General features: G+C 38.2%; 1 protein-coding gene across 11 annotated transcripts in view; it reads left to right on the top strand.

The window, feature by feature from the left end:
• TLCD4 (TLC domain containing 4) overlaps window positions 1–24,062 on the top strand; it is a 146,575-nt gene that overhangs the window by 53,082 nt on the left and 69,431 nt on the right. For 5 of the 11 annotated variants that reach the window (XM_004471707.5, XM_058303146.2, XM_071217236.1 and 2 more), the window contains one exon: window positions 20,004–20,169. In XM_004471707.5, coding sequence (XP_004471764.1) covers window positions 20,015–20,169 — 155 coding nt within the window. In that variant the 5' untranslated portion in view covers window positions 20,004–20,014. Of the gene's footprint in view, window positions 1–6,648; window positions 6,757–20,003; window positions 20,170–24,062 lie in introns of those variants that run through there. The other 6 variants (XM_004471711.5, XM_058303147.2, XM_071217238.1 and 3 more) reach the window with 2 other exon arrangements.

The following is a 24,062-nucleotide window of genomic DNA, read 5'->3' as shown; positions in this document are numbered from 1 at the left end:
TTATTTGCCATTCCCCCCTCCTTTGTCATCAGATGATACAGAAGATATTGTGTTTTGAGTGTGCTTTTTCTTTCTTTTTTCTCTGCATCCCCTTTTGCCACATTACTTTCCTCCAAAGTTTGAATCTTTGCTATGTTAGCTTGCACCAATTTTCCCTGTTTAGAGCTGGGTGTCTCACACCCAGCTGCTCAGTAAGTCATCGTTATTTATACTATTAGCTTTCCTGTTTCTTCTGCTCCTCTCACTCTAAACTAAGCTTTCTTTATTTTAGCGGAAAGCTTAAGGACACTTTGCTACTGAAGCTGTATGCTTGGAGGTGACTAGGAATGGTGGTGGTCAAGGGGCTGAGAGTTTATAGCAAACTCCAGAGAAGCTGGGTCTCATTGGGCCCTTAGGATTAGACCCAGGAGCATATATGCGAGTTGACTTATCTTTTGCTTCATTTTCAGAAATCTTATTGGAGAGAGATGCATTTGATTACCAAGGTAAATGAAAGCCTTGGGAGTAAGGAGCTATCAGAAATCTACCTCAGTGCTAGACTGGAAAAAGATAGTCTGATTAAGAGCTCCCAGTTAAGCAGTGAGGAGGAAGAGGTTAACAGTTTGGGATAGGAATGGAGGGCCCTCTCAATAACCAGAGGGCTAGTAGAGGAGCCCTGGATTCCTCCTGGCTAGGCTACTGAAAGGGAATGGTGCATCCCAGAGGCAAATTCTGGAAAGTCCCTCCTTTTCCCTCTGAGAGTGGCTCTTGCCCCCAAGGCCAAGCACACCTGTCCTGCCGTTCTAGGAGGTATTCATGCTCCTCCCTTGATGCTCTAAAGGAGACCTAACAAGTATGTTCCTGTCTAAGCTGGCCTTGTATATATTACAGGAAACTGAGCAGTATAATTTATAAGAAACCCTTCAAACTTCAGTGTCTCCCCTCCACCATTACCCCTAAATTAATATCCCATATCCCATAGATTCAGGATTCATTTAGGTTTCAGTATCTGTTAGAAGGTTAAAAAGTGAGATACTCACTTTGACTGAGAAAAGTAAACTGAACAGTCTACTGAAATAAAACTAATTTTTATGTACAGGAAGATAATGAATTAATTGAGTGAGAATTGTGAGCGAGTGGACAAGGGAGGGCAGGACTGGGGGTAGAGTTGTGCTGGTCAGCTTGTGTCCTTTTTCTTGAGAGATAGAGAAAAGGATGCCACCAAACTAGTACAGTCACCTTGTTTTGCTTCCATTGCCTTGTGAGAGGAAGAAGAGAGCAATGTGGAGGTTAGATAACCATCTGTTCCCAAGGATGAGAACAGACTGTAACTGAACATTAAGGATGAGCTGTAATCACCTGGCACTGGTATCAGGCACAGGATACATTACACCAGAGAATGCATTACATCAGAAGATTTTTTAAGAAGTCTTAGGTGTTCCAAGGGTGACTTTGAAGATGGTGGTTTCTGTTTTGTTTTGCTTTTTGCGGTTGTTGGGGTGAAAGTTAGCACACAAAGAAATGGAGTCCCACTGCTCTGAGGCTTGTAATTCATGGTGAGACAACTGGACGTGCTGTAAGCAGATTCCAGACCTAAGAAAAAGGCAGAATAAGGCAGGAATTGTAAATGGGTATTTCTTTGCTCAGAATATTGGTCTGTTCAAGGGGAAGGCAATCCTGTTGATGCATGAGAAGGAGCTTGTGAGTCATTGTAAAAGACCAAGGTTTGTGAAACAGCTGAAGAAGACAGCTGAAAGTCTGTTCAGAGCCTGTGCCAGCATGGAGTAAAGGAGGCTGTTGTAGGACCGGTAGCGGTGGAGGTGGGGGAGGTCTGACTAGATGGACAAAGGCTTGTCTAAAATAGTGTTTCAAACATTATTGGAATTTTTACATTGAGACCCAGGATGTAACTAAGTATGTATGTATCTGAAACAAGTTTCATAAAACAATATTTATCCTTACTTTGGGTATTGCATTCTTTTTTTCTCTAATTTTCTGTTTCATGTCCTTCAAGACTCATAAACTACTAAGAGCTCACAACCTGCATTTTGGAAACCATTTGTCTAATGAGTGGAGAAACAGGTTGCAGGGAGCAGGCCAGGCCACAGGGTGTTAGAGATGCTAGAGGAGGGTAGTTGGAGTGCACAGGATCCACAGGGCTGTTACATGGACCCCTTTCCATGAGGAGCCACGTTTGGATCCTGGCTCATTTAGATTTTAGTACATGGAGAAATTATCTTAGTCAAATTAATTTTAATTAATTTTCTCCCAATAGGCTTAAAATAACTTTTAAAAAAGGTACATTTTGGTATAGATTTATTTAGTGGAATGGGGAAAAGGAGGAGTTTCTATTTAAGGAAAAAACTTGAATATATTTGAAAGCCCCTTTTAAAAATTGTTAATTTTTTAAAGGACGTAATTCTTAAAACTAATCTTGCTCAATTAACATGTTTTGCTCTAATACATGTAAAAATATTGAGACTTGTGAATTTAAGGTACTATTTTATAGTTTGTTTCATGCTATTTTAAGGATTTATAAGGATTGCAGTTTTGTTGGGATTAAAAAAGACTCCTTGTCCTTTTGGATTGTTAAAGCCTATATGAGTGTTACCAAACAGATCATATGCATTGTGGAGATAGAGTAATCTGGGGTAAGATAAAGGCTAAAGGAGTTCGAGGCCAAGTTGTGGGAAGGCTTGGCCGCCAGAGCACAGGCAGTGGGTCTGGCTGACTCCCAACCTTGGAGCTCTGAAAAGACCTTCAGGATTTTGAGGATTTGAGAATGCCTTATAGCATCAAGTACCTAAACATTTTCTTCAGTGTTTTTTTTTTAATTACAAAAGTAAAATGTTCTCATTGTAAAAACAGTTCAAACATCCAATACGTGAGAGAATAAAATGAAACTTCATCAACTCTCCACCTACTCCCCAAAGCAACCACCATTTTCAGTTTGGGAGTTATAGCCCTCCAGACCTGTTTTTCTACAAATAGCAAATATGCCCAGAGTTATTTATTTATGAAAAATTTATTATTTTGCAGACTTTTTTTTCATTCTGTTGTGTGATGGGCAATCTTCCCTGTCACCTCGTTTTTTAAAAAATGTCAATATAACATGGATTAGTACAGCTCTATCAGTATATTAAACCATTTCCCTGTTGGTGGGCATGTGTGCCATGTTCATTCATTCACTTACTCTGTCTTCAGTAAACATTAATGTGGTAGTGTGGTGTAGTGGAGAGGGCAGCACTTGGACATCTGTTCTGGGTTTAAAGTCTTACTCTGCCTCTTCTTACTGAATGGCAGTCTAGCCCGTGGCTAAGGGCACAGACTCTAGATCCCCATGTACCTTGGTTGGAATCCTCCTCTGTCACTTTCTAGCTCTGTAAGTTTGGGTACTTTCCTTAAGAGCTTCCTGTACCTCGGTTCTCTAAAAAGAGCAATGCTGACAATGACATTTGTATAGCATAGTGAATCCTGTGGTGGACAATGACTGTGGTGAATAGTACGAATATAAGAAGCGTTTTTCATAAATAATAACAAATGTATGTCAGTATACAAGGTATTAATAATAGGGTGGCTTATGGGAAAAATACAACTAATACAAACTATGGGCTATTGTTAATAGTAATATTTTAATATTCTTTCATTAATTGATACAAAAGTACTATACCAATGCAGAGTGTCAATAATAGGGGGATGTATAGGAATTTTGTATTTTTTACATGACTTTTATGTAAACCTACAACTTCTCTAAAAAAAAAAATTATAAATAAAAAAAACTAAACCTCCAAACCAAAAAGATCCCATTATGCTAACAGAAAGAAGCAGACACAAAGTACTACATATGGTATGATTCTGTATGTTTAAAATGTAAATATGAATAAATCTGTAGAGGCAGAATTAGATTAGTAATTATGTAGAGCTGGGGAAGGATAGAGGGTCTGAGAGGTGACTGCTAAGGTTATGGGGTTTTCTTTTTGGAGTTAATGAAAATGTTCTGAAAATTGATTGTGGTGATGATTGTACAACTCTGATTATACTAAAAAAACATCGATTGTACACCTTGGCTGGATTGTGTGGTATGTGAATATATCTCAATAAAACTGCTTTAAAAAAAAAAGGCTGATTAGTACACTTTGTGTGCTTTGAAGTCCTGTTCTCTTCTTACTAGACATTCTGGCTATAAGCTTTCCAACAGCCAGAGAGAAGAGGCACATACAAGGTTCAGGGTGTTCATAAAATAAATCAAGTCAGGGAATCCCACCTGTTTCTGATCCTAGGAGTGAGAGAAATTTCTCCTGTGGGTTTTCATTAAAAAATTGCAGATGCAGTGGTCAGTATTCTCAACAACATTCCCAATATTGTACAGTAAAACCTAGTGAGCTTGCTTTATGAGTTTATTTCATATCATGTTCCTCAATGCTAGCCAGTGTTGTCATGCCTTGGCATTGCTCAATGAAAGGTCAGTAGGAGAGGGTCTGTGTTCATAGGTTTAATCCAGGAATAGCTTTAAGGGCATCTCAAGGAATATGTAACCAATGAAAACAGCAATCTGAGACTGTTCTTGGGTAAGTTTTTCCACAAGGGAGTACAGAATATACAATTTTAGTGGAATTTCTGTGAGTAAAACCTGTTTGCCTGAAAATACTAGGCTTGCAACTCATCATGCAAGAAATTATTTTAGATAGCATTGATTTATTAGATAAATAACATTGGCTGAGCAAAATATTTTTCTTTAAAAAAAAAAAGCAACAAACCTATGTGCTTGATGCATCCAGAAAGGATAGTACTTATTCACATTGATTAACTTCACAAGTTAGGAAGGATAGAGCCACCATTCTAAGCAGACTTGAGAACATTTCCAAACTTAAAATTGTTAATAGGTTGTACAGTGTTGAGAGTGTCACCAGGACTTAGAGACCTAAAATTTTGGATAGCTTGACCTTTTGTAAGGATGGGAAAGGTGGTCTTTCATCGGCCATCTGGATATGAACTTCTATTACCATACTTAGCAAATTCTTGCCCCAGGGACATTGCCTCAGAACAGTTCTTCATTTCCAAGTTTGTTGGCCAATTTCAGATCCTTCTATATGACTAACTCTACCTCAATTTAAGCCTGAAGTTTATAAAGTAAATATTAAACTTGTGGTCACCCAAAGTCACATCTGATTTGTTTTGCATATCACCTCAGTAGCCTGTGAAATGGTTCCAGGAAACATTTCAATTAGAGTCTTTGGCTACCTGACAGTATCAAATCACATACTGATATATGTAGATAAGTACCACGTTTAGGAGAGAATAGTATAGTTAGAACAAGTTTTAGGTGATGGCAATCTTATGGGAAGAAGTGAGAAGATAAATCCCTCTCAAGGCACTCTAGGCAAACTCCAAGTGGCCCTTAAAATAACAGGATTTAGAAACTCCTTACCTGTCTTACCTTTTTGCAGTCCTCAAACTCCCCCAGACAGACTGTCAGTATAGATTAACTGCATGATCCCTGGTCCAAGGCTTAAAAGAATAAGGAAATGTTCACTTTGCTTCAAGTTCAGAATATTGTAGCCTTCTTTGATTTAATCCATTGGATAAATTGTTGTAAAATGTCTTGGTCAGAAAAGGGCTAGCAAGAAGGATAACAATAGCTATTCTTCTTGAATAGTGTTTTAGCTATTGCTAAATAACAAAACATTCCAAAGCCTAGTGACTCAAAACAATGATTTATTGTTTCACATGATTTTATAGGCTGGCTGGGCAATTGCTCTGCTTCTTACTCCTGGGCTGAGTCATGCAGCTAATTTCAGTTGAGGGGTAGGGTCTTCTGGGCTGGAAGTTCCAGGATGGTCTTCCATCATGGCTGGCAGTTGATGTTAGATGTTGTATGTCAGCTGGGTAACCTCAGTTCTCCTCCACACAGCCTTGTTTTCTGGTAGGCTAGGCAAGCTTCCTTACATGGTAGTCTCAGAGCAGTGTTCCAAGAGTGAAAAGTAGTAGATGCTGCAAGGTCTTTTGAGACCTAGCCTCCAGTACATTCACGGTGTCACTCCATTGTATTCCATTTGTCAGCATGTGGCAAGGCCAGCCCAGATTCACAGGGGTAGAGAGAGAGACTGTGATGACAGGAGTGGCAATGTTACATTGCAAAGGAATTTGTGGCTTTTAAATGCTTTACCATCTGTGGCCGTGAGTTCCATGTACTGTGCTAGGTGCATTTGAGTCATCTCATTTAGACCACCTAACAATCTTGCAATATAGGCATTCTTTTCACCATTTTAAAGAACTTGTAGCTCAGAGAGGTCATATTTTTCCCCAAAGCCACTTGATAAGTTCTGGAGCTAGGATTTGATTCCAGGTCTGTCTCTAGCTGAATGGATTTGTCTTAACTCAATAGGAGGGAGAGCATTGTTAAAGTTTTTCAGCCTCTCTTAATCTACTTAATAAGGTGTCCTGTTCTCAGTGGGGTGAGGGAAGGCAGTAAGGCAATACTACTTCATCCTGTTGCCTGTATCTTAAGGACTTTCTCAGGAGTAATCTGATAGGAGCTGAGAAGGACCTTCTTGTGTCTTTAAGTTCTGACTTCCTAGGTAGCTTGGCAAAGATCCCAATGATCCCTGCAAATGAAAAATTATATTTGAGATAAATCTTGCTCTGTTCAGCTGTTCCTTGACTTCACAGTGTTGGCAGAAAGCCAGGAGAAGTTCCAAGCCAAGAGGCTCCTTCTGTGATCCATCCAGAAAGGGAAGAGCATTGATGTGAAATAAGCACATTAGAAGCCAGAGAGAGGTCAGTGGTGGAACGTCATTCTTCTTGAGAGTCTCTATCAGGCTGTGCAGGACTGACTACCTGGTCCCTGCTTTGGCTTCAGGGCCCACACGCACACAAAACCCTTTCTGGGGCCTTGAAATGTTGCCTTCCATAAGGAGGCACGTAAGCGTCAGAATCTTTACTTTTTACTTGTGCCAGGTACTGTATTATTGTGAACTTCCAATTACCATCTTTTCCTGGCTTAAAACATTCTGATTTTCCCAAAATCCAATGACTGTAATTGGAATTCATAGGTTTTTAAAAAAAACAGATTTCTTTTTAAAAGTTTTAGGCGGGGTGGGATGTTAGAAAGCAACATTTAGCAAATAAATCAAATGTACTATCTGTATTCTGAGCCTTAAGTCCCTAGAAAATGAACTTGGTACTCCAGAGTTTCTGGAAGAGAGAATTCTTAAATGAGTTAGGGATTGGAAACGAGAGGAGCAGCTCTCAACCAGGGAGAGCTGAGGGAAGGAGGCTTTTCTCCCCTGTTGGCTCCCTTGCAACCACAGTTCTTGTTAAGCATCATGAAAACAAATCTCAAGCCAAAGAGTATGTGTAAAGTGGAATAAAAAATTTAAAATAAGATAAAAGCTTTAAAACACGGATCCAAAACAGATAATATTAATTAAAAGTTAGATCATGTAAAGGTTTAAATAAACCTAAAGTAGGAAAATAAGAATAAAAGTTTTCTTCTTAAAAATCCCAATTGAAAATACCTAAAATGGAAGGGAAAACTGATTAAGTGTTATGGGAAACTAGGGGGAGAAATTATTTTTGGAAGAGTAGAAATAATGAGGAGTAAAAAAGATGGACTAACCCCACTGCTGTGTCAGAATCTCTTGGTGGGAACACTTGACTCTTTGATAAAATATATATGAAGAAACCTGTTTTTCCTCATAAAATAAACTTTAGAAAGGAAGATGCTACAAAATATTCTTGTCTGGTAGGAATAAGCAGAATATATACTGAATATATACTGAAAAAGTGTGTATACCCACACTTTGTGTGTGTAGGATATGAAAATTTGAAAAACAATAAAATAGATCAGAGAGTCTTAGCATTAATATAGGATGTAAAAAGACAGAATTATGGCAGATAAAAGGAACATCATGGCTTAAAGCTATTGATAGTAGTATGTAGACAGTACTACTATCAAAACAGTTCTCTGGGTTGTGGTAGCATGGCAGGGGCTATAGGGCCATCTTATCCTTTTTTTTTTAAAGATTTATTTATTTCTCTCACCTCCCCTCCGCCCCATTGTCTGTTCTCTGTGTCTATTTGCTGCGTGTTCTTTGTCCGCTTCTGTTGTTGTCAGCAGCACAGGAATTTGTGTTTCTTTTGTTGCGTCATCTTGTTGTGTCAGCTTTCCATGTGTGCGGCACCATTCCTGGGCAGGCTGCACTTTCTTTGGTCTGGGCGGCTCCTTACGGGCGCAATCCTTGCACGTGGGGCTCCCCTATGCAGGGGACACCCTTGTGTGGCACAGCACTCCTTGCGTGCATCAGCACTCGCGCATGGGCCAGCTCCACACGGGTCAAGGAGGCCCGGGGTTTGAACCGCGGCCCTCCCATGTGGTAGACGGATTCCCTAACCACTGGGCCAAGTCTGCCGCCCCTCCTACCCTCTTGAGTGTAGATATTACTTTTTTGCTTGGGTTGGGTGACCTTTATAGAACCCAGTTTGGGGAACAGAGGTTAGCCTCCTTCCTTCTCTAACAATCTGTGATTCTAATTATTGCATAGTATTTTTTTTTAGAAAAATATAAAGGCTAGTTAGAAGTATATGAATATTTAGCCTTAAATATTTTATTCTTTATTATAATAAAAACAAAGTATAATCTAAACAACTGTGGGGGGGGCAGGGGGGAGTAGATGTCAAATACCGCAGTCTGTAGCAAGCAGAATTGACTAGTTTCTCTTTATTTTGAATTCTGTTATATACTCTTGAAGGAAAAAGGGTTGAAGGAATGGGAAAGGGAGAATAAAAATATGGGAAAAGAATAGTATGGTTAATTTCATATGTCACCTTGGCTAGATTATGGTGACCAGTTGTTTGGTCAAGCAGACACTGGTCTGATTGTTACTGTGAAGGTATTTCATAAATGGATTTACATTTTTGTCAGTTGATTGGGTCTACGGCTAATTATATCTACAATCAACATAGGATTTCCTCATCCTATCACTTGGAGGCCTTAAAATCAGAACTGAGGATTTCAGCAGTCAGAAGATTTTCTATTTCTACTTCAGCCAGCTGGAATCTCCTGGGGGATTCAAAGTCACCTTTTTTGGGGTTTCCCACTTGCAGCCTGCCCTATGGAATTCAGACTTGCCAATACCCAAGGTTGCGTGAGCCAATTTCTATAAAACATCTCAGTATTTATATAATATGTATATATATATGTATATACACATATATCCTGTCAGTTCTTTTTCTCTGGAGAACCCTAGTACAGATACTCATTCAAAGCTTAATATCTTGGGAAGCAGTCTTGGCTCAATGGATAGGGCATCCACCTACCACATGGGAGGTCCGTGGTTCAAACCCCAGGCCTCCTTGACCCATGTGGAGCTGGCCCATGTGCAGTGCTGATGCATGCAAGGAATGCCCTGCCATGCAGGGGTGTCCCCCACGTGGGGGAGCCCCATGTGCAAGGAGTGCACCCAGCAAGGAGAGCCGCCCAGTATGGGCAAGTGCAGCCTGCCCAGGAGTGGTGCTGCACAAGCAAAGAGCTGACACAGCAAGATGACCCAATGAAGGGAAACACAGATTCCTGGTGCCGCTGATAAGGATAGAAGCGGTCACAGAAGAATGCACAGCAAATGGATGCAGAGAGCAGACAACCGGGGGTGGGGGAAGGGGAGAGAAATAAATAAAAAAAAAGAAATCTTTAAAAAACACCAAGTTTAGTATCTTGACTGATGGGGAAGAACCATTGAAAATCTTTTCTATAGTCACAGACAGTTCCTTGTTAAATCTTAAGAAACATCATGTCTCAGAAAGGGAGTGTAGCAGTTTGATATAGTTATTAATTCCAAAAACAGATATTGAATTATGCTTGTAAACTTGTCTGTACCTGGGTGTGATTAAATTATAATTAGGGCTTTGATGGGGCCACGTCAGTCAGTAGGGTGTTGCGTCCCCATCCCTTGGTAGGTGGGAACTCACAGATAAAAGACATGGCAAAAGAAGAGAGTTGAAGATTTTGATGTTGGAGTTTTGTTTTGGAGTTTGATGCTGGAGTCTTGAGCTGGAGACCTGGGAAGTAAGCACACAGAGGAAAGAGAAGCAAGCCCTGGGAAGAGAGGACCTGAGCTAGGAGAAGAGCATAGAGGAGTAGAGATGGCTCCATTGACATGGCAGAAACCCCAGGGAGAGAGATAGAGCCATTAGCCTGATTGTCTACAGCTGACCTTGTGGAGAAAATAGAGGACCTGAACTCAGAGAGAAGCAAGACCTGGGAAGAGAGGAACCCAGGAAGCCTGAACAGTGGCAGATGTTGGCAGCCATCTTGCACCAACACGTGGAAATAGACTTTGGTGAGGAGGTAACTTATACTTTATGGCCTGGTATCTGTAAGTTCCTATCCCAAATAAATATCCTTTATAAGAGCCAACATTCTTCTGGTATTTTGCATCAGCATCCCTTTGGCTGACTAATACAGGAAGTATTACTTAATCATATTAATATATGGTTTTCTAACCTTTCCTTGATGTAGTCTTCATTTTCTTAACCATTTGCTTCAGTTTAAAAGCAGTACATGAATATTAGAGAATTTATAGAGGTTGTTGTTGACTGTTTTATGCAGCTGACTTCTTATAGACTTTCACATTGATGGTAATGATTCTTTTTTTTTCAAATGAGTTATATATGTATTTTTTTAAGGATTTATTTTATTTCCCTCCCCTTCCCTTCCCTGCCCCACCTCAGTTGTCTGCTCTCTGTGTCTATTTGCTGCGTGTTCTTCCGTGTCCGCTTCCATTGTTGTCAGTAGCACCGGAAATCTATGTTTCTTTTTGTTGCGTCATCTTGTTGCTTCAGCTCTCCGTGTGTGCGGTGCCACTCCTGGGCAGGCTGCACGGGGTTTGAACCGCAGACCTCCCATGTGGTAGATGGATGCCCTATCCATTGGGCCAAGTCCGTTTCCTGGTAATGATTCTTTAATTCTATGTTCTGAAAAGAAAAAGAGGTGTAATGCTTTGGTGCATAATTCTTTTAACTTTTTTCATGCAGAATTAAAAAAAAAAAGATGACTGTAGTTAGATGGTGCTTTGCATGTATTAGATGCATAATAGTTTTTATGTAAATGAAAAGCCAAAGTAGATAATGTAATAGTTATTCTTTACAAAGGGGTTTTAATGTCTCTAGGTCAATCATTGACATTTTATGAGCCTTTAGACAGATATTTGCAATATACCACTCATGAAAAAGTAAGCAAAATCCAGAATGGTTGGGGTATGGGTATGACTTTTTTGATAGGATTAAAAATTTTTATTGTGTTTACCTATATATAAACACTAAATTTCCCATTTTAACCATTTGAAGTGTACAATCCAGTAGTATTAACTGCATTCACTATCTTGTGCTACTCTCACCACCATCTATTACCAAAACCTTTTTATCACCCTAGACTGAAACTGTATCCATTACACAGTAACTGCTCATTCTTCTCTCCCCCTGGCCTCTGGTAACCTCTAAGCTACTATCTGTCTCTGTGAATTTGCTTATTATAGATATTTTGCATAAGTGGTGGAATCATACAATATTTGTCCTTTTGTGTCTGGGTTGTTTAATTTAACATAATGTTTTCAAGGTTTATCCATGTGTAGCATGTATCAGAACTTCACTTCTTTTTATAGCTGAGTAATATTCCATAGTATGGCTTATGCCATATTTTATCTTTTCATGTGCTGATGGATGTTTTGGTTACTTCCATCTTTGGGCTGTTGCGAATAATGATGCTAGGGCATTGGTGTACTGCTTAGTACCTGTTCTCAGTTCTTTTGGGTGTGTACCTAGGTTTGTACCTGGTCAAATGGTAATTCTATGTTTAACTTTTTGTAGAATAGGATTTTTTGGTTGGTTTCAAAAATATCCCCTGTAAACAAATGTTCATTTACAAATAACTTAGAGTTTACAGATGGAAAATTTTAAATCCTAAAGTGTTAGGGCTATTGATTATGGTAGATAAATCAGTAAGTAGTTCTGGATTTGATAAGAATATGAAAATATAGTCCAGATTATGGTTATATACACTTACGAAACCTTTAAGCAAGCATCAGGTGTTATAAGGAATTTGAGACAGAATATTAGTTCATTTAAAACATTAGTAAACTTTGCCTTTGGACATATTTGAATGCTAGAGTTAATATGTTTCCATACTGTATTACTTGGGTTGTCAATTAAAAAATTCTTTTCCTAGTATTCTGATTATACTAGTAAAATGAGGAATGTGCAACTCACAAGATAATAGAATAGGAACTCATGTAAGTATATGGTTATTTGTTGCTATTATTTTATTTAACAGTTGTTTCTTGAACACAGACTCTATGCAGGAATTGTGCGAGGCATGAGGGATACATTGGTGAGATGAAAATGGCATGTGGAGCAGTTTAATATTATTGATGAATTCCAAAAAGAAATATTGGATTATACTTGTAATCTGATCTGTACCTGGGCATGATTGAGTTATGGTTAGGGCATGGGGACTCACAGATAAAAGGCATGGGACCAAAGGGGTCTGTAAGGGTTGGACTGTTATTGTTTCCATTTTATAGATGAGGAAAGCTGAGGTTCAGTTAAGGCAAGTTAAATAACTTGCGCAAGGTCACATGGCTAATGCATGAGGAACTGAGATTCAAACTCAAGACTGCCAAAATGAGCCTGGGTACTTACCACCATGTCATATGTCCTTAATATTTTCTTACATGTGAAATTTTGATTTTTTAAAATAAGCGATAGATTATTAAGGAGTTAATGCAGAATTTATACAAAATTGCCTTTTTAGACACCAAAACTTAGTTCCTAAAATCCCAGAATCTTACTTTGAGGGTGCTCTGAAGGTCAGACGAGTGCCCCCCCCTTCTCCTACCTTCCCCCCCCTCACCCCAACGCATCTACGGGCCCTTTTCCCATTTCCATGATGGGTGCTTAGAGACTTCTAAATTTTTGGAAGGTTTCTCTTTAAATTAAGCTGAACTCTTCCCTCTTCCCTGTAATTTTTGCCCATCCGTGTCATTTTCAGTAATGCAGAGTAAGTTCCTCTTTCATTTTCCTACATGACAGTTAGATATTTTGATAATGCTCTCAAGTTTCCCTAAATATTCTTGCTACCAAGATAACGTTACTCGGCTCTTTAACTCTTCATGATATGATTTCTAAAGTCATCATCACCATCTAAAGTTACTTTGGTATGTGATAAGTGCAGAGTAGACTATGGCCAATACTTATCTTGAGCAAAAGCTTTATTTCCACACTACTTGCAATATACTGCTGACACAACCTGGAACTAGGCCAGACTTCACTGGTGAAGGGCACAGTCCCCACAAGACTACCCTCATTTCAGATATGAGCCACAAGTTCAGGGGTTCCTAGGCCATCCTCACTTCTGACCACTGCCTACAAATTCACAGGTTCTCACCATGCCCTCAGGTTTGATAATTTGCTAGAATCACTCACAGTATACAGAAAGCATTGAACTTACGATTACAGTTTTATTATAGCAAAATGAATGCAGATTAGAAGGACCCAAGAAAAGAGACATATTGGTCGAGGTCTGGGAAGGTCTCAAAGTAGAGAAGCTTCCAGTGCATCCCCTCCCATGGAATCAGGACACATGCTTCCAGCACACTGATATGAATTGCCAACCTGTGAAGTTCCCCCAAGCTTTGGTTGGGATGTTATTATGTAGGTATGATTGGTTGATTGGACTCAGTCTTCAGCCCCAACCTTCCAATCACTTGGCTGGTCATTCTGGCAAGGCTAGTCCCCAAGCTAAGACCCACACCAAGACTACTTGTATGGCTGGCCTCAGCCTGAGATGAGCCCCCTGAATCATTTCCTTAGCTTCAACTAGCAGGTGTGGTTCTGGCTACCCTCCTCCCTGCCCCCCTATTCCCAAGAATAAGAGAGACACTCTTATCATTTAGGAAATTCCAAAGATTCATGGAGTATTACCCAGGAATCAGGGACAAAGGCCAGCCAAATTCTTTATTATACAACACTACACAACTATAAATGAGCTTGAAGTTTGTTTTTTACTTTTAGTATCTTCATTACATTGTTGTCTCTCACTGACTTGTATCACTTATAATCCTAAAATCTTGGTGTTTGTGTGTATGTCTATTATGTTGTCATCTATTTGAGTATTTTAATAATTTATTCCTATTATATTTTATCTTTCTGATTGAGACTCATTATTTCAGCTTATGAAGGTAATTTTGAAATCTGATTCTATTACCAGATATTTTATCTATCTTACCCAGTTCTTTGTTATATGAAGATTCAATAAATATGCCTTTGTAAACAATAGTTACTGAAACAGGACCCTAAACTGAAAACGTTATAGATGGACAGGAGATATTTCTCAGGTCTTCTTCAGATCCACTTGCTGCTTCAAGTTGTTCACATAGCTCTGGATTTACCCAATTTTGTTATCTGGACTATATATTTCTGTATTATTCATAAGGCTATCATGAGAAACTTTCAGAACTTGTCTGGAATCCAATTACGCTTCATTCGGCATTCCTCAGTCTACCAGGATTTAGCAGTCAGTTCACTGAAAGTGAGGTATTGGAAGGAGCCAAGGATGATTGAATTCTTCTAGATTGGAAAATGGGAACTATTGTGGAGGGCTATGTCATTCACTGAACCCCAAGGAAGGGCTTGTTTGGGCTGGGTAGAGCCTCGGGGCCTCCAGGATGCTCAGATGGAGCCATCAGTGGTTAGCCAATCATCTGGTATAATAGGTTGGGAAACCCATGGGTGGGTAACCAGTGTACAAGGTGTGAGGCGCACACCCAGGCTGAGCCTGTAGTGTACAGGCAACAGGATCTGGTGGGGAGGAAGGTAAGCATTGCCAGGCGGAGGCAGTTTATGCCTGATAGCCTCTATTTTCTTGGTGAAGTAGAAAGAAACCTCATCTCTTGAAGAGAGAGCTAGAGATTTGAGAGTAGGGAGTGTGTGGAATCTATGTGGGAAATAGAAAAGTGAGTTTCCTAGTGATGGGAAAAGGAAAGCTTGCTCCGGCCGGCGGGGGCAAATCCAGGGACCTGTGGAAAGAAGCAGGGTGGGGCAGGAGTCGAGAGAAGAATGGAGACAAGACAGGATTCTGATCAAGTCTCGTTTATTGGGGGTAAAACACGGGAATTTGTAGGGAGGGAAGGGAACGTGTACATAGGTGTTAGGCTGGTTTTGTGGGTGGCAGACGTCCAAGGAGGGGATTGGCCGACAGTTCGCGTCCGGTCTGTGGAGTCTCGCGCCTTACGCATGCGTATTGCTGTGGTCGCTGGAGTTACGGCGGGAAGGGGAGAACAAAGAAACAAAGAGAGTTGCGGAGGGAAAGGGAGAACAAAGAAACAAAGAGGAAGAAGAACAAGGAAATGACAGGGCAGATTTGTGAACTCCGCCATGTTGTGGCAGGTTGTAAATAGGTCTCACAGCGGGTGGCTCCCCACAAAAGCTAACCATGAGTACAACATTCTTCCCAGATTCTCCCTTCTTTCTTGCCCCTGAAGACAAATGCACAAGACCTTCCCCACCTCTTTTTAAACACTACACCAGTGGTTCTCACCTGGAAGTAGTATCCAAATGTGAAGGAAAGAAGTGGGGTTGCATGCGTGTATGGGAGTTGCAATGGTGATTCTGACATTCTCCCCGATGGTCTCCAGCACTGCAAGGAGATAATGAACACTGGAAAACTAGAAAATAGTTGTGTTCCTGGACCCTTGGTCTTGACTCACCTGGTGGTTGAACTCTTGAGTCTTTGGGCTCCAGTCTTAAGCTATTTTGTTGGGATTAATAGGAGAGAAGATATTGTTTTGGTTGAAATGAGAAATATTTATTCTTGAATACCTTCAAATACTTCCTTGCTGTTTATGTGTTATATCTGCTGGGTATTTATTCACTGGAAAGCAGGAAAGCACCCTGAATTTATTGCTTTATGTGGGTGGTGTCTCAGTTTCCCTGTGGGCCTATAAGCATCTTTTTTTTTTTTTTAATATTTTATTTCTCTCCCCTTCCCCCTCCCTGGTTGTCTGTTCTCTGTGTCTATTTGCTGCGTCGTCTTTGTCCGCTTCTGTTGTCAGTGGCACGGGAATCTGTGTTTCTTTTTTTTGTTGTGCCATCTTGTTTTATCAGCTCTTCGTGTGTGTGGCACCATTCCTGGGCAGACTGCACGTTTGTTGGTGCTTGTCGGCTCTCCTTACGGGGCGCACTCCTTGCACGTGGGGCTCCCCTACGTGGGGACACCCCTGCATGGCAGGGCACTCCTTGTGCGCATCACCACTGTGCATGGGCCAGCTCTACACGGGTCAAGGAGGCCCGGGGTTTGAACCGCGGACCTCCCATGTGGTAAACGGACGCCCTAACCACTGGGCTAAGTCCGCTTCCCTGTAAGCAACTTAAGGACAAGGAGTACATCCTCCTTTTTTTATTCTGAGAACCCAGCACACATTAGATATATGACAAATCTTAAGTCAACTATTGCTGAAGGGAATGCTAAATTAGCCCTGGCCATGCCTTTCACAATTCAAGATGAGCTAATTGTGACTTTCATGTCTAGAAACTCCCCTTGTAAATTGCCACAGAAGTATTTCCTGTATCTGTTTCAGCTGCTTCTTTCTAGGACAACTAGTATGCCAGCCTTCCACAGGCTACTAGCCACATGTAGAGGTGTATGAACCAGGTCTAATGCTTTTCTACTTTTTCTGTGTATTCTTACATGCTTAAAGGCCCTTAATCTATGTAACGATCTTTGTTTTCTTTTTCTGCTTTTATTATTTTCCCTGTCTGAATCAGGCTGCCTAAAGTGAATGAAGGGGCAATTGCTTTTTACCAGAAGTCTTGGTTTTCTGGAGACATTTGTAAAAAGAAAAAAAAAAATCCCTTGATTAGTCTATCCTTGATTTGGAATGACAGATTAACCAAGCAGCTGCTTATAAGCAGCAAAGCTGGGAGTAAAACAATTTAATTAGCTTCTGTCTATGTGGAGACTTTTATGGAAGCCACAACTTGAATATATGGAGCTCTTTATGTAGTTTTAAATGAAACATTTTCGGAAAGGGAGATTCCCAACATATACCCCAAAGACAACTGAAAATAAGTCTGTTGAAAATATAAAATATTCATCCTATAATGGAAAGACTTAATACAAATTAGATTTTTTTGGAAATGATAACTTTTTGAATGCTGAATTGTTTTTTTACTGTATTAGTTAAATTAACAGTTCAATGCTGAATTGCTTGAGTTTTTACTGTATTAGTTAAATGAACAGTTCATAAAATAGGTAATGTTACATGAAAGCTATTTATACATATGCTTTATAACATAGCAAACATTCATGACATAAATACTCATGGAATACATTGAATTTTAACAAAAATAAATGAGTGGCCCATACCCAGCCACTACACCAAGAAGCCCAGGGAGTATCTAAAACTTTTCAGGGCAAACCATCCTCACATATAAGATTAGGATCTCCACTTTGTTTGGAATACTGGCTCCGATTTCTTCATTTATCTGTCCACCTGGTCTCCAGATCCCTACTTGCTTTAATCTTAGAAAAGCATTCTTTCCTTTACATCTTATTTGGCCAATTATAAGGATGTTTAATTTATGTACAAAACTTACTTTTTATGTGTTATTTGGTTAATAGTAAACCTAGGTCAAAAGATCACAAATTAAATGTTTTTTTCATGTCTAATAAACACATGTTGAGTTAAAAAATAAATGAGCAATAAAGTTAATGGAGTCTCACTGAGAAGAATTGTAATATCAAATTTTTACCGAGCAAAAAAAAAAAAGAAAAAAAAAAGGATGAGGAAAGAATTCATTATAGACACATGAACTCTGTCTGAAGGAGCCCTGTGGGAGACTGATTCTTATTACAAAATCCTGATTAGAAGGGAATGGAGTAGGGTTATTGCTAGCACAGTCAATGACTTGGTTTTTCTCTAGTGAATTGGCTTTAATAGGTGACTCTATTTCTTTAGATTAGGCATCTGGAAATGTGTATTGATTCATTTACTTTTCATTTGAGGGTCAGCTCCATCAAGATGGAGCCATAGAAATGTTCTATTATATGCTGGATATGAGCAAATGCTTTAGTGTCTTCATTTTATTTTTTTTAATTTTTACTGAAGTATGGTATTCATAGTGAAAACACATAAACAGTAAGTGTATAATAAAGATTGCGAACTTACAAAATAAACATACATAACATCACACAGGGATCTCATACATCACCCTTCCACCAACTCTTTGCATTGTTGTGAAACATTTGTTACAAACTATGCAAGAGCATCATCAAAATATTACTACCAACTATATTCCTTATCTTACATTTGGTGTATTTTTTCCCCAACCCATACTATTTTTTTTTTAATATATTTTTGTTACAGATATTGTGAACTTGCAAAACAATCATACAGATGTATAGATTTCCCATATAACTCCACACCCTGGTGGAACATTTGTTACAGATTATGAGATACTATCAGCAGACTATTACCACCAATCATGGTCTATAGCATAAACAAAATGTGTTATATACGTACGATGGAATACTATGCTGCAATAAGAAGAAATGAAATTGGGACATGTGATAACGGATGAGTCTTGAAGACATTATACTGAGCAAAATAAGACAGACACAAAAGGACAAATGTTTCATGGTCTCATTAATATGAACTAATACAAATAATAAACACATAGAATTAAAACCTAGTGTCTTTATTTTTAAAGTCAGAATGTTCCTAAGGTTTTTAGGAGCTAATCAAAGTTCAGCTCAGTGAGATAGAAAACATACTTTGACTGTGCATATATATTACTATTTGTTCCTCTTACTCTATCCCTAACACCTGAAGCTCTTTTATAAAAATCTTTTTATTATAAAGATTTATTTTATTTCTAACTTCCACCCCTCCCCCCTCCCCGCCATTGTCTGCTCTCTGTGTCCACTCGCTGTGTGCTCTTCCGTGTCCGCTTGTACCCTGGACAGTAGCAGGAATCTGTGTCTCAGCTCTCCATGTGTGCAGCCCCACTCCTGGGCCGGCTCTGCTTTTATCACGCAGGGCATCTCTCCTGGCAGGGCACACTCCTTGCGCGTGGGGCACCCCCACACAGGGGCACCCCTGCATGGCACAGCACTCTTTGCATGCAGCAGCTCTGCTTGTGGGCCAGGTCACCACATGGGTCAGGAGGCCCTGGGTATCAAACCCTGGACCCTTCCATATGGTAGGCAGATGCTCTATCAGTTGAGCCACATCTGCATCCCATGTTTTTTTATTATTATATTTTTTAGAGCTAAAAAGCCATAGAGGATTTTTGGTCTGAGGATATATGTCATTGCAGGATGGTTAAAAAAAATTAAATATTAATTTAAGGAGTAATAGTGGTATGATTGTTTTCTAATACTGTGTTATTCTTCTTAAGATTTAAATGTAGTAAGTTTTGTTGGTTCTACTGCATAATTCGTTTTTATTATGTAATTATTTTTTTGGTTTGCTTTTGCAGATGTTATTTCATTTGACTTTTAACTTAATTGTACCTTAAAAATTTTCCAATCAATTAATTCATTTTATAGATGAGAAGATTGAGGCATAGAGATTCTGGGTGATTTGTCGCAAATTTCATTAAAAGTAATATTTCTAGAAGAATATCTTTAGTTATAGTACTTGAAATTCCCTCTTAATGTTAAACTCTAAGACTTAAATCTAATTTTGGTTATTATGTCGAAGTTGTCTTTTGAAATTTGTCATACTGAGTAGATTTTTAAGATAATAGATTTTCTCCCATTTTGTTTTAAATACAAAAATAAGATATGTGACAAATTAAATGATTGGTAAAGGTGAAAAAACTGACAAAACGTTTAAAATTCTTATAATTTCTTGTTACACTGTGCTAAATTAAAAACACTAAAATGCAACTATAGTCTTTAAAATTTAAGAAATTTTAAAATCTAGATTGACAGTGAGATAGCAATTTATATCCATTGTTTCTTGTAACAGGTTGAAGAAATATGGATGCCAACACCAAACTGGTCATCAGCACCTTTTTTACCAGCTTCGTCATCTTTCAGCTTCTTTTCTACTTTGTAAGTTCTTGGTTTTCAGCAAAAGTTTCTTCAAGTTATAATAGTCTCAGCCATGAAAAGAAGATTGAATGGAATTCAAGGTAAAAGCATATAAAATGTTATTATAGAAGCATAACATAAAACAAACAAGTTTTATGAAATAAAATATGGCTATTTAAAGTATTTCAAAAAAGTCTTTTTCATTAGGATCTGACAAAATCTAATCAACTTTTTCCTTTGTTTGAGTAGATTATTTTAATTTCTATAAAGAATTGAAAAAAAAAACCTAAAAGGAAAGACAGATAAATTTTATAAGAAAAATATAAACATTCTTATATTGGAAGGTTTATTTAACTTCCTGGGGAATTATGCAAAGGTTTAAGTTAAAAAGATTCAAACCGACTGTGTAAGAGTACTATTTTGCTTTCTTCTAAAATATTTAAGATAACAAAATATTTGGAAACGATAGAAAAAATTTTGGGGGGTTTATGAGTGGCTATCTGTAGTTTTGGCTGGCTTAGCTAGGCCAAGGCAGTTAAATTATATATAGACCTCATTATAAATTTGGAGGTCTCCAGAACTTTTTAAAAACAAAATTCTAAAGTAAAATTTACTTTTTCGATTTTTTAAGCCAAAAAAAAAAGGAAAAAGAATTAGACATCTAAGAATGTAGAAATCTGCTAGAATTTTAATAGGTTGGTTGCAGTTCTTATGTATGCAACTCAGTCTCTCAGAAAGTTTCAAACACAGAATGCCTCTGATGACCACTTCCCCTACTTTAAAGCATTTCATGTGCCTACCCTTTGCTGTGCATTTGCAGACCTCAGTGAATTATAGCAGCTATGGGAATAATTTTTTGTTATTTGTTGAATTCAACAAGTCTTTAAAACTGCCATAATTAATTTTTCATTGATATTTCCTTTTAGAATTAAGGATCTTTTACCAAATTCTAAGTATTTATTTGAGAAAAATCTTATTTGACTTGATATCTCTATCTTTGTTTGGGTCAAATTGTTTTGCAGGTATACATTTTTATGATTTTATAACTCATACTCTGAATAAGGCTTTTTTTTTTTTTGCAACTTACTTGAATTTGTCTGGTTCATACATGTCACATCTCTTCTTGCCCAAAAAGAGAGAATCATTTTTCCATATGCTGTTGAAAAATAAGCGAACAATTCTTTTGTTTAAGATTAGCACAGATCATTTTCAAATACGAGGTACTAAAGGTTCTAACAATTATTTTTTAAAACGCTCTCTGAGATATAAAGACAGAGTGGTAAGAAAGAAAAGGAAGAGGGGCATGGTATATACAATCTCTGCTACCAAATTTTGAGCTACTTTCTTTTCCCTTTCGCTGTGGTTGAGGTAGGTAAAGGCATATGGATCTTGAGTAACTACAAGCCAAAGAAATAGGGAGAGTATAAGAAAATAGAAAAGCAAAGATTAAAAAATGAGAAGGATGAAACTGAAAAATATATTATAATGTCTTATCACTACAGTTCTCTACTGTAGGGAATTACAGTCAGCAAAGTGAGTTCCAATTAGAAAAAGGAGTCTGGGATAATAGGACTCTTTTAGCTCTTCAGTTGGTGTGTACTGGTGTTCCTGTCTCCTTTCTCTCCCTCTCGCCTTGCTTCCCACCCTTTTTTTCACTCTTTCTCTCTTGTAGCTTTATGTTTCCCTGTTTCCCACTCCAACTTGGTTTACATGGGACTTAAGCTAAGTTAGAGTACAAAAAGAAAAATCGTTGGCTACTTTTTGAGTAAGGTACACATTTGTGTCTTGAAATCCAGCTTCTGTTTTTATTGAAACAGACAGATCAATACCACACACATTTCTTCCGAGGAATCAGGAAAAAGTCTCTGAACAGTGAGTGACCTAAGCCCTCTAATGGAAAAAGGATTGGATTTCAAAGAAAAAAAGAAATTACCAGAAAAAGCATACTTGAGGGGAATAACAGTTGAATTCTAAAGGAGAAATTGCTGTGATAATTGATACTTTTTCTAAGAACATAAATACTTAGAGGCATTATTTATAGTCTTATAATTTAAAACATGTTCTTATTTATATCCAGTTGCTTTCTCATGACATAGAAAGCCCTATCATGTTGAAAATGTCCTAATTTTGAACGTCTCCAAACTTTGACTTTTATATCTACTTAAGCGCTGCATTTTCTATTGTTAATACTCATCAGTAACCTTAAATTGCTTATTCTAAAATCGTTATTAATTGTGCTCTGAAACCAATATCTTTTTTTTAGTTTGAGAAGTTTTATAGAAAAATCATGCAGAAAATACAGATTTTTCCAGTTATTAACACTTCACATTAGTATTTACCTTTGAAACAATTGTTGAAACAATACTATTATATATTTTAAAAATAATATTATAATTTTACTGTTAACTGTTCTTCATACTTTAGAGTTCACTGTTTATGTTGCATAGTCCTATGGTTTTTGAAAAAGCTTTTTTTTTAGTAATGTATATACAACCCCAAATTTGCACATTCAAATATATAATTCAGTGATGTCTACTGCATTCATGATGTTGTGCTACCATCACCACCATCCATTATTAAAACTCTTCCATTACCCCAAACAGAAATTCTGTACTAATTAAGCACTAATCCACCATTCCTTAACCACACTCCAGCTCCTGGTTACCTATATTCTACTTTCTGTCTTTATGAGTTTACTTATTCTAATTATTTCATATTAGTACCATCATACAATACTTTTTCCTTTAGTGTCTGGTTCATTTTATTCAATATGCTACCTTCAAAGTTCATCCATTCATCCATGTTGTTGCATGTATAAGAATTTCATTCCTGGGAAGCAGATGTGGCTCAACTGATAGAGTGTCTGTCTACCATTTGGAGGGTCCAGGGTTCGATCCCCAGGACCTCCTAACCTGTGTGGAGCTGGCCCATGCACAGTGCTGCTGTGTGCAGGGAGTGCCGTGCCATGCAGGGGTACCCCCGCGTAGGGGTGCCCCACATGCAAGGGTTAGGAGTGCCCCACAAGGAGAGCCACCCCGTGTGAAAAAAGCACAGCCCACTCAGGAGTGGCACCACACACATGGAGAGCTGACGCAGCAAGATGATGCAACAAAAAAGAGACACAGTTTCCCAATGCTGCTTGATAATGCAAACAGACGCAGAAGAACACACAGTGAATGGACACAGAGCAGACAATGGAGGGGAAGGGGAGAGAAATCAATAAAATAAATCTTTTTTTTTTTAAAAAAGAATTTCATTCCTTTTTATGGCCGAATAATATTCCATTGTATGTATATATTACAGTTTGTTTATCCATTCATCTGTTGGCAGACACTTGGGTTACCTCCATTTTTTTGTCATTTGTAAATAATGCTGCTATGAATATTGATGTGAGAGTATCTATTTGAGTCCCTGCTTTCAGATCTTTTGGGTATATAACTAAAAGTGGAATTCCTGGGTTATATGGTAATTTTTTTTTTTTAACTTTTAAAATTGAAGTTTATCATTCACACATGAACATACGTAAACAATAAATATATGGCTCCCATACATCTTCCCACCCCTAAAACTTTGCATTGTTGTGAAACATTTGTTACAAACTATGAAAGAACATCGTCAAAATATTACTACTAACTATAGCCTATATCTTAAATGTGGTGTTACTTGTTATGGTTTAAGAGAGAATGTACTCATATTTGTTCTGTTAACCACAGCCCATCTTCCACCACAGGATTCATTGTGTTATATAGTCCCATGCATTGTACAATTCATTCAAACGGTACTCTCAGTAGCTTTCATATTCATCACAGAGTTGTGCTGTTATCACCTCAGTCAATTTTGGAACATTTCATTACTCCAGAAGGAAACATACCCTCTTATAGAGAATTGATATATCTTCTTTGCCATTGCTACAAAAATATTACAATATTACTGTTAACTATAATCCATAAATTGCATTAGTTGTCATATTGTAATTCTATATTTAACTCTCTGA

Source organism: Dasypus novemcinctus, chromosome 9 (assembly GCF_030445035.2).
Source record: "Dasypus novemcinctus isolate mDasNov1 chromosome 9, mDasNov1.1.hap2, whole genome shotgun sequence".
In the NCBI taxonomy this organism is placed as follows: domain Eukaryota; kingdom Metazoa; phylum Chordata; class Mammalia; order Cingulata; family Dasypodidae; genus Dasypus; species Dasypus novemcinctus.
Note: the sequence above shows the minus strand (reverse complement) of the source record. Positions and strands in the feature narration are given on the sequence as shown.